The sequence below is a fragment of the Alexandromys fortis genome, unplaced genomic scaffold (genome assembly GCF_014885135.2).
Source record: "Alexandromys fortis isolate MF-2015 unplaced genomic scaffold, M_Fortis_MF-2015_v1.1 scaffold_4, whole genome shotgun sequence".
In the NCBI taxonomy this organism is placed as follows: domain Eukaryota; kingdom Metazoa; phylum Chordata; class Mammalia; order Rodentia; family Cricetidae; genus Alexandromys; species Alexandromys fortis.
This window is the reverse complement of record NW_026067944.1, coordinates 31,300,337-31,312,117: the sequence shown is the minus strand read 5'-3', so window position 1 is coordinate 31,312,117 and position 11,781 is coordinate 31,300,337. Positions and strand designations below refer to the sequence as shown.

The 11,781-nt window shown below is 38.2% G+C and overlaps 1 protein-coding gene across 1 annotated transcript in view; it reads right to left on the bottom strand.

Annotated features, from left to right (window-relative positions):
* Slc9c1 (solute carrier family 9 member C1) overlaps positions 1-11,781 on the bottom strand; it is an 86,633-nt gene that overhangs the window by 34,496 nt on the left and 40,356 nt on the right. The window contains exons 15-19 of the mRNA XM_050149091.1: positions 11,202-11,397; positions 9,795-9,980; positions 8,087-8,236; positions 6,759-6,810; positions 4,650-4,798 (exon numbers count right to left, since the gene is read on the bottom strand). Coding sequence (XP_050005048.1) covers positions 4,650-4,798; positions 6,759-6,810; positions 8,087-8,236; positions 9,795-9,980; positions 11,202-11,397 — 733 coding nt within the window. The remainder of the gene's footprint in view (positions 1-4,649; positions 4,799-6,758; positions 6,811-8,086; positions 8,237-9,794; positions 9,981-11,201; positions 11,398-11,781) is intronic.

Here is an 11,781-nt window from a genome sequence, read left to right as displayed (position 1 = left end):
TTCTCTCAGATCATCTTGTCTATTGTCCCAGGGCAAAATGTGCGTTTGCTTTAATGCTTCAGACCTTTGTTCTGAGGTGCCTTATCTGTTTTTCTATGCTCATGCTCCCAAGCTTCACATTTAAAAATATTTCTTTTTCTTTTCCTCCCTCCCTCCCTTCTTTCTCTTCCTTCCTTCCTTCCTTCCTTCCTTCCTTCCTTTCTTTCTTTCTTTCTTTCTTTCTTTCTTTTTTTTTTTCTTTTTTTTTTTTTTCTTTCTTTCTTTCTTTCTTTTTTTTTTTTTCGAGACAGGGTTTCTCCGTAGCTTTTGGTTCCTGTCCTGGAACTAGCTCTTCTAGACCAGGCCTACTACTATTAGTTTGTGGGGTTTAATGTATGATTAGCTTTATAAGTGTTTCTTTTACATATGAGGGTGCCCTTGTATTTGGGGCATAGATGTTCAGTATTGAGATTTCCTCTTGATGGATTTTTCCTGTGACTAATATGAAATGTCTTTCTTTACCTCTCTTGATTGATCTTAGTTTGAAGTCTATTCTGTTAGATAATAGGATAGCTATACCCACTTGTTTCTTAGGTCCATTTGATTGGAAAATTCCCAAACCGTTTACTCTGAGGTTATGTCTGTTGTTGAGGTTGAGGTGTGTTTTTTGTATGCAGCAGAAGGATGAATTCTGTTTTCTTATCCAATTTGTTAGCTAGGACAGACAGGCAGATGCCATGAATCTCCTGCCTGAGACAGACGTAGGTCAGACATGCTGAATCTTTCCCTGTAAGAAACAACCTGCTCTGGCCCAGGTCACTGGCTCAGTCCTGCCTCCACAAATATCCCTGGTCTGGATCTGTTCCAGGTCCCTTCAGGCCTGCTCTGGCCTAGGTTGCTGGCTCCAATTTCTATTTCTTAAAGAGTACAGAGATAATATGTATTCTTTGTTATTAGAGATGTTTTACTATCTCTTAAAAATAGCTATTGACAAATGTTCTTTTCATATCTGTACCTGTTTCAGTTCCTATTCAGGCTTTCTGTAGGAGTTTCTGCCCTTTCTCATCATTTATGGGAACACTGTGTGGAAATAGCTTTTTCTGAAAACACCTCTCACCTTCAGAAACTGAACTTTGCCTGCACCTTGCATCCAAGTTAATAATATGCCTTGAGACCATTTAAACAATGTACTCAATCTGTCCTGAGTACTCAGTTGGTATAAGTTTAATCTTCCTTTAAGAAACAACATAACCAGCTTTACTATGCCTTGGATTTTTACATGTAATCAGTTTTATAATCTAAGCTAAACATAAGCTTTATCTTTAAATTAGGTATTCTTTCATGCCCCTGATCCAAAATAATGCATGCCATGGTAAACATTTGCTGAAAGCAGTCAATAAATTGAAAACAACCTTAAAGTAAACAAAGCACCCACCGTAAAGGTTGTAAGCAACCCTTGGCTATAGGTTGATAACATCTGTTTGTGGCTTTTAAATGCTATTTTTGTCATTAGGCGTCATAAGGTAAATTTTTCCCTTGCAAACTCTGACAAAAAATGATTAAGAGACTCCTCATTTCTTTCTCATGTTGTGTTTTTTTTTTTGTGCAGTTCAATACATATTAAGAACATGGTAGGGACAGACAAGACAGACAGATGGAGGACATGGAAAGAAGTGGAGAATTTAAAATTGGGTTCCCTTTAAGCTATTCAATGATTCTTATTTCCTTGGGTGTGGCACTGACACATTCTGGGATTCTCTTTCATTACTTGGTAATTTTGGTTACAAATGTCTTCTGCACCGTGCTGTCTGCTACCTCACTTTCAGTACAGTTAGCTTTTATTGTTTCTTCGTGGATTTCACACATGTATCCCAGTCCCACTTATCTCCCCATCCCCTCAAATCTGCCCTCTGCCCATGAAACCTTCCTCCTAAGACAAAACAAAATTTAAAAGAAAATCAAAACTCCCAAACCAAAACCAACTAACCAACAACAACCAAAGAGAAGGCTCTCATCATGGAAGCTGTAGTGTGGCCCATTGACTTACACAGCTTATTTACCCTTTAGTCCAATCATCTTTACTTCTAAGTATCCAATGCCATGAGTCATTGGTCTTGTTTAAGGCCTCTTGCTTCTGCTGCATTATCAATAATGGTCTCTCATTGGAGTTCCTCTTTGCTATCCTGTTGTTGCCCTATGTCATGGATTTCCTGCTGTTTTGAATCTGTAGGTTTGTCCCCTTCAGAAGTTCCAATGGTTCATAGATGAGATGGGTGTTGAGGAGAGTTAACTCAGCCCTGGTTGTGGGCCTGGCTGGTAGCTGGGTTGGTCACTGGACCAGCTTTCCCTCATTGTCTTTACCAAAGTGAATAGTACATTTCAATGTGCAAAATTTTACATTCTGTGTGGTGTTATCTATTTAACTTTTTACTTAGAAGATATGGGCTTTGCAATAAGTGCTTTAGCAAGGTTTTTCCACATAAAGAATAAGAAATCAATATGTAGCATTATAGTGATTTGTAGGCAGAGGCTGTTCATTCATTTCCGGTTGCCCATACTATTAATTGAAACATTGCTTGGCCTATCACTTAGGTGTATTGCTAGCTAGCTCTTATATTTTAAATTAACCCATCTCTATTAATCTGTGCAATACCATGAGGTAGTGGCTTACCATCATGGTTCTGGCACATTCCCATGAGCATCTTTCTCCTTCAGCAGCTACATGGCATATCTCTGACTCTGCCTACTCTCTCTCTATATATCTCTTTCAACCTGATTATATTCTGACCTGCTATAGGCTGAAGCAGCTTTGTTTATTAACCAATGGTGGTAAAACATATTCACATATCTACAGAGGGGAAGCTTAAATCCTTATATATATTATTTAATATATATTAAGCCTTATAGTTTAATAGTTATTTTCACATAGATTTTGAATAATTTGTTGAATAATCTGTCATTTCTACCAAATTTTCAATATCAGTTTAACATTAGAATACTGTTTACATTCAGGTTTGTCGGTTTGCCACTGAACCCAAGTATGATTTATTCATTCATTTTTCCCTTTTAGGGTAATTTATCATTATTTTATTATTATAACACATCTAAACATCTAGTATAATAGACAGATCCCCACTGTTCTCTTTCTCCAAGCTAAAATATATAAAGTGTATCTTCACTAAATTAGATACTTTTATGCCTTCTGTGGTAGTACTAACTATATCTATATTGTGCAGTTGTCACCCTTCCCCTCGAGAACTCTTCATTTTGCAATGTTTTATGTGGATTGCAGTGTTTGTGACTGGGTCATTTAGCTATCTTCAATGTTCATCTACCCATGGCCAGCTTTTGTTTATTTCTATTGAGACTGACTATATTCAATTCTATACACAGAGCACATATTGCATAATTGTTCGTCTCTATCTGGAAGATACTATGCATATTGTTTCTATGAATACAAATGTAGAAATCTTTCTTAAAGAAACAGTTCCCTACCTTTGAGTGTATGTCCAGGAAAACTGTGAGTCAAACTGGCAATGTTAAGGTGCTGTGAGAATTTAATATTATTCCCAGAGAGGCCGCGCCCATCTACAGTCTGACCAGCAGCACACAGGGATTCCGTTTCCTCTACTTGCTTACCAACATGTGGTATTTCTGTTTTCCTGAGTCAGTGTGCTCACTCGGCTGAATGCAAAATGTGATTTCATTTCTACTTGTTGTCTTATTTATTTTGACTTTCATATCCCTGGGAATCACTGGTATTAGACAAATATTTACGTGATTATTTGGGTCATTTGGATGTCTTTTCAGATCTGTTTTAAATTTTTTGTTGTTTGAACAATCATGTTTTATTAGTTTTAGGAAAATTATCTACATATCAATATCTTAAATGTATAGATTGAAAATATAGCCTCACTCCACAGGTCACATTTTTTAGTATGTAATATGATACACATTTAAAAAATGTTGTTTCTTTTCTTTTTCCTTTTTTCTTTTTCTTTGGTCTATTTTTGCATGTGTTCTTGGCATTAATTCCAAGAAATCAGCCTAGTTGGTAATGGAATTTTAGCTCTATGTTTTCTTCTTTCAGTATTATGGTTTTAAGTTTTATTTCTAGGCTGTGGATGCATTTTGAGTAATTTTCTCAGCATGGTTTTAGGTAAAGGTCCAACTTCCTTCTTTTCCATAAATAGCATGTTGCTTGATGGTGTTGTTTTAACCATTCTGCTCATCTTTTTCTTTTCTTTGGAGAGCTTAATCTAAAGTTAAGGTAATTTCTTTAATTTTTTCTTTACGATTTTATATCTACACCCAACTTCCTTGTTCCCCACAAGATTTGTTTATGCCATTTTGACATTTTTTCCTATTTGCCTTTTCTGAACACTTACAGTTTCCAGTAATTATTGTATTATGTTTGCTCTGTTTAGTATGATTTTTATAGTGAAGCACTTAGGTTCTTTTTCCTTTGTGTACATTCTTTGGAGACTTTTTGTGAGTGTCATAAGGAGTACATTTAATCTTGGGAAGCTCCAACACTGTAGTCTGAGTGTGTACAAACTTAATTTTCAGAGAGCACAAAAGGTCTAAGGCTTTTAATATCTTCATTCTCATTCTTTTCAGTTTCTTGTGTCATAAAACTAAACGATTACTCTGGAAATATGCCATCTTACCTTATTAATTTCAGTATCTTCCATTTTATGTAGAATTCCTTTGGACCGGAAAGCCTTGACAATTTCTCTAGCCATATTGAGCATGACATTAATCTCCTCCTTCGTTTTCATAGTGACAGCAATTTCTGGATGGTCATACTCTAAGTAGCCTGAGGAACAATGCAATATTTTTAGGTAAAATGAGAAAATAGCCTTAAGTGATTTGTGAGGCTAAGAAGCTAACCCTTCTCCTCTAAGTCAGCAAAGTTCAACCTTCACCACAGGGGCATGGATCCCACTGTCTGGCCTGCTACCATCAACCCCTCACCAGCAGATTCTGGGATTTTCTTGGATACACCCACACTTGTGCTAAGCCCATGGAGAAAGGATGGAAAGACCTATCCCTATAACCTACGAATGGTTACACTGGCCTGCTGTCCCTGGGTTCTGCATGCATGCTTGGGGCTACGTGTCTGGTGTTCAGATCCACTTTCTTGTCCAATTTAAAACAGGACTTTTGACTATATACTACATGCTCAGCTGTGGTACCTGATTAAGTCCTACAGCTTTTCCTGGGTTATTTTCCTCATGTCCTGTTGGCGAATCAAGAAAACACATCCATCTGCACCTTTTTACTTCTCTTCTCTGCATTCTGAGATACCCATGTAAACGTCACTCATTCACGTGGGACGTGTGGGCTTTCCCTTGATCTCGCCCTCTTCTCTTCCCTGTGACTAGCTGCTCTACTGTTCTCTCAAGCTTCATGTTCAGGTTCTCTGTATTCTTTGTTGCCTGCCACTTCCTGACAACCGCTGTCTTCACATGTGAGCACTGTGTTTTCACATGTAAGCACTGTGCCTTCACATGTGAACACTCTTTTCACATGCCATTGTCTTCACATGTCAGCACTATGTCTTCACAAGTGAGCACTATGTTTAACATGTGAGTACTGTGTTTTCACATGTAAGCACTGTGTCTTCATATGTGAACACTGTGTCTTCACATGTCAGCACTATGTCTTCACAAGTGAGCACTATGTTTTAACATGTGAGTACTGTGTTTTCACATGTAAGCACTGTGTCTTCATATGTGAACACTGTGTCTTCACATGTCAGCACTATGTCTTCACATGTGAACACTCTTTCCACGTGTCATTGTCTTCACATGTCAGCACTATGTCTTCACATGTGAACACTGTGTCTTCACGTGTAAGCACTGTGTCTTCACATGTGAACACTGTGCCTTCACATGTAAGCACTGTGTCTTCACATGTGAACACTCGTTTCACATGTCATTGTCTTCACATGTGAGCACTATGTTTTCACATGTGAGCACTGTGTTTTCACATGTGAGCACTGTGTTTTCACATGTGAGCACTGTGTTTTCAGCATGTTTGTTCTACTCAGGATTTGTCCTCTACCAGAAGTACAGCCTGGCATGACTCAGAGCCTTCCGTGCTCCTCAGAGAAATCTTCAGGTTCTGATACAATCCATAAATCCTGAATCTCTCTATGGCAATAATTTTTGAGCCCCTCAGAAAGGTACAAGATGTATCTGGTTTGGAAGAGACGAAGATTGATAAAGCCACAAATGATATAAAGAATCATGATGTGGTAATGTGGATTGTTTGAATACACATTAAAAACTTTTATTGTGTCATGGAGAGAGAAAGTGTAATGAGTAATACTATTCTAATATATTTAGTATATGCTAATATACATTTACAGTAATATTACGCACACTAGAAAGCACAATCCTGTGGGTTGTTTAAGTTTACCATTTTACTACTAAGAATTATGGTTTGGGGGATAGAGATGGCTTAGTGGTTATAAATACTTACTGCTCTTGAAGAAGACCAGTCATCAGTTCCCAGAACCCACATGGGGGCTCACAACTGTCCAACTCCAGTTCCAGGGAATCCTACACCATTTTTCTGCCTCTTGTGGAAGTGCATGGATATGGTACACAGGCATGTGTGTAGACAAAACACTCATGCACATATAATAAAAACACACATTTATGAAAAAGAAGTAGATTTCTTTGTAGATTTTTGGTTCTAAAACCCACTGCTCTTCTGATGTTGCCATGGTAAGAGAGGGTTAGGGTGCACGTTTAGAGGGAAGTACCTACCGAGCTCTTTCATAGCATGCTCCATGTTCCTCACTACCCGCTTTAACAATATCTATAGAACAAAAAAGACAACAAAAAAGCTTTACATTTGTAACTGATTTTTAATCTAGTGGGATAACTTAATTAAAATGCACAACGGAGCATCTGGAGAGATGTCTCAGCTGTTAAGAGAACCTGGGTTCAATTCTCAGAGACCACAAAGCAGCTCACAACTGTCCCTAAGTCTGGTTCTTCTGACCTCCATGAGAATGCGGTACTCGCATTGTGCACAGACATACACATATGCAAAACACATACATGTAAAAGAGAAATAAATATTTTTATGCATGATGAAGAATGTCTTAAGGGTCAGGACAGGATTGGGGCAACGTGCTTTCAAATTAGAGACACAGGGGTGGGTTTCAATCTCATAGGCATAGGAAATTAGACCAAAGTGTATGAGAACTGAAATCCTAACAAACACTGGCTGATATTTGAGAAACCCAAGTCCTTTATATCCTATTGTTTGCCCTCTTAACTCCCATTGCTAGGTATTAATCATGAGAGATGGTGAGCAAACTTAGGAAAACTGGCTTAGAGTTGCAGGGAGCAGAGAGGAGACATGCTGTTTATGTGTTCTACCATGAGATGGGTGTACAATATTTTTACTGTGCTTGTGGCGTATAAAATTTGGCATTCGAGTGTTACAAATTACGTTGAAAGGCAAATACTGAATTCCACCTAGCTGTCAAACTTCTAGGCATGTACAGACATTAATATGCTTCAAACTAGGAATGAAAAGAAAAAGAAAAGGAATTTAGGTCCAAGGGTGTCTTTGCCACCTACTTGTTGTGGCGGTATAGACATGATCAAGCAAATCTCTCTGGGCCCCATTTCTCATCGGCAAGAGTGCACGTGACTGGGCCCATGTAGGTAACTCTTGTTTTCCTTACTCCTTTCTGTCTGCCGCACCACTGGCCTCTCTTTCCCTTACTTTTGATTTGGGTCAAAACCAGAAAATGGAAAGAAACGGAAAGATCTTTGGAGCACGATGAGGAAGCTCTGCTCAGCTCTGTGGCTCCCCCCCCCCCCCACTATTTCCTGAATGATCCTGAGAGAGAGTTGGGCACTATGCATGGATACAAAGGCCCCTCCCAAGACCCTCCTTGTGCGCTAATATGGCACAGGCTTTCTAGTTAAAGAAGGTAAGTGGTGTAGTAACAGAAATAGACCAGCAGCTCAGGAGTTAGCGACTACACCTGTGTGCAAAGACACCGGCCCAGGCATGTGACGGCAGTCGGGCAGTGAAGGGCGTCAAGGTTTCTCCTCATGCTTGGCTTTTCTCTCACCTGTTTCGCTTGTTTGGAACTTGCAATGTGATCGATTATATTCAGTACATCCATTTCCCCTTGGACATAGCCTTTGAGGATAGAATACCGGAAGGATATCTGATGGCTCAACTTTTTGTCTATTATTTGCAGCAGCTTTGGTGTTATGAGCTAAAAAGAAGATTATTATTAAATACTAACCTCATATTTTTAAAATTTATTTATTTATTAAAGATTTCTGTCTCTTCCCACTGCCGCCTCCCCTTTCTCTCCCCCTCCCCCAACGAACCCCTCCCTCGTCAGCCCAAAGAGCAATCAGGGTTCCCTGCCCTGTGGGAAGTCCAAGGACCACCTAAGGTCATGCTCAACTTCCTTAGCAATCAGGGAAATGCAAATCAAGACAACTTTAAGATACCATCTTACACCTGTCAGAATGGCGAAAATAAAAAACACCAATGATAGCCTTTGCTGGAGAGATTGTGGAGAAAGGGGTACACTCATCCATTGCTGGTGGGATTGCAAACTTGTGCAACCACTCTGGAAAGCAATGTGGAGGTTCCTCAGGAAATTCGGGATCAACCTACCCATGGACCCAGCATATTTTTTTGTTTATTTTTAGCTTAGTTTGGCCATTGCTTTCTCTGACTCATGCTAGTGGTGCAAGAATGAGCCCTTAGCTTCCGCTCCAGCTGTCATACCGCCTCCCCTTCCATGACAGACTTTTGTCCCTGTGAAACCCAAATAAACAGTTTCTTCTATAAGTCTCCTTGGCCACGGTGTTTTATCACGTCTGTAGGAACGTGACTACTGTGCTGCTGCTTTGCACCCATCCTGCTCTATGAGGTAGGAATGTGTCCATTCCTTGCCATTTCCTCTGGCAGCTTGCCAGCCCCTCATCTATTTAGTAGACACTGTATACCTCACATTAGAAAAAAATGAACTATAAACTTTGGGATACTGTAGACTTGCTGTCCTCAGATTACATTGTGTACGAGTGTTATTCATTGTCTCACAGAAGACTACAAAAGTAGCTAGTAATAATTGGCTACTTTAGACCCCATAGGTCTAGGTCTCAGTAGCAAAAGCTCTTTTTAGGTATAATGTATAATCTATACTGTATAGGAAAGACATAAACATTGTATGACTGTTTCCCTACCCATACATCCTCAGATGGGGTATCATGGAAGAACTTCCCAATCACTTACATAGTCATAGAAGAAACAAGTGGCTGACTGCCATTATACATGTGAAAGCAACATTGATTAGACATGTAATTTTTGATACCATAACATTAAATTTACACAATATGAAATGTGTACTATTTTAGTTCTTGATCTCTGTGGATATATACTATTGGCTTTGTCGTTGTGGATTTTTTTTGTGATGATTGTTTTGATTATTTCCATTTTTTTAAACTCCCAGTTAACTATACAAAGAAGTATTACTTAGACTGCACTAGGATTTACACAAACATGGATTTTTAAAAAAGCTTTCTCTATTAAATGGAAAAACTGTGATAGATGTCTATAGTTCCATGAGCAAAACAGGTTTATAACATAATTTGAATATTTGAAAATTTGACTTGTTATATGTAGCTAAAAGCTCAGACTTGACATCAGCCCACCAGCAAATATTTTCTCTGAAACTGTTGAACTGACTTTAATCAGACATTTTTTTGACACCAAGCCCACAGAGGAAACTAAAGCCATGTCCTTGACTTGCACTTTACCTTCAAGATGCGTGGTATACGAAGGAGTCGAATGATGTTCATGAAGACCACAGTCTCACTTAAGTCAAAATTATAATTAATGGAGTTTGTTTCTCTAAGTATTAAATCAATGATGCCAGTTAAGGTAATCCCCAGCTCAAACAAGAACCAGGTGTGTGAAAAACATTCTTTCCTCATTGCTGCCATCTGTTGAGAGACAAAGAAATTGCATCATATTTTCTGCTTTTATTAAACAGGTTTTCCCCCCATCCACAAGAAGAAGGTAAACATTATCAGTTGCTCTGCCTGTGACTCTGTATGAGAAAAATACCACCAACGTGAAAGCACAGGATGCTCCTAATGCCATCCCGGAGAGAAGGAAAACTGCTAAGACTGTTGATGTTGATGTAGGCTCAATTGTACAGCACATTTATCAAATACACTGGGGTTGTCACGAGACGGCAGTTGGGGGGGGGGCAAGACAAATGCACAAACATCCTCTATCGGTGTTCCTTAACTTCAAACAGCTCTAAATGCCAGAAGAATTCCAAGGTCTCTATTTTATATTATTTAACTATATCAAATGTGTGATGCTAAGTGGTAAAAAATCATGCACAAAAAAACCACACACAAACACACACACATATAAACATATTTGTAATTCACATGAGATAGATTTTATTAAATCAGTTCAAGAGCTACAGATTCAGTGAAATGATGTCTTCTGTTCTATTTTGTTCTGTGATGATATAAATTAAAAGTCACTTTTAATATTTTGAAAATTTAAGTGAATGTAAATATTTTATCAAAACTGCCTTGGTACTTGCACCAATGCTTTTATTTCAGTGCACTGTAAAGATAACAGAAGGCATCTTTTATGGCACATGCTCAAATACGTACATTTCAGAAATACTTTCATCTTCTTTTTTCAAACCATGCATTCTGCCTTAGAGTACTCGAACACAAAATAGCCTCTGTGGGTTTTGTGTGTTTTTATTTTATTTTATTTTGGCATTTTTGTGTTATTAATTTTTGTTTGTTTTTCATCTTTTTTGAGGGGGTAGAGAACATGAAATGGTTTGGATACGGCAGTGGGTAGGATCTGGGAGAAGTTCAGGGAAAGGAAAAAAATGAGATAAAAATACACTGTGTGAAAAAAAAGTCTTACAAAGACCATTACTAGTACAGTTTAAACTCAACTCTGCACCATTTTGACCTGCATCATTTTATTTTGGCAATTGCAGAGTCAGTGCTTAAAGCATCCATATTTTCTGATGTTGCTCTCAACATCACCTTTTAAACTTAAATTTGAAAAATTTGTGAACTCTGAGAAGCCACATAGAAGCTCACAATACTTGCTGAGAAAACTCTAGTTGATGTGGACACGCGTCTCCCATCACACACTCCTAGGCATGGATTTTAGATTACCTTAAGTAGAGCCTCTAGAAAGTAAAAGACAAGGAAATAGTAGTTAGCACACTTTATTTCATTTTCATAGATGGCATTTATGCGGGATATCCAACAGATTGTCATAGGAAATATGTTCATTAATACAGCAAGGTATCCAATGTACTCAAATTCATCTGTAAAGACTATTTTATAGCATACATGAAGAAAGACGTATCTGCAAAAAATAAAAAGAAAAGACAATTTTATCTGAAAAAAAAGAATTACATGAAATGTTTTTCTTTTATTTGATCAGTTCTGTTTAAGTTGATGGGAGCCAGAGAGCCCTCCTGAATTCTAAGTACTAGCCTCACTAGCTAACTATTAGGACCTTGAACAAATCTGATGATTAGTGAGTGATTTTTTTTTTTAAGTTTCAGTGGAGATTCCTGGTGTGGGAAAATCAAGCTCTTCCTAGAAGTCACAAGTTTTTTAGCGACAATTCTCGTGACAAGGGCAGGCTCCCTTCCTATGAACAACATGTTGGCATGGAGTTCCGTCAGAACCTCCACACAATAAAGGTATTTTATTTTTTACTGCTGTTGCTGGCCTTTCAGAACTA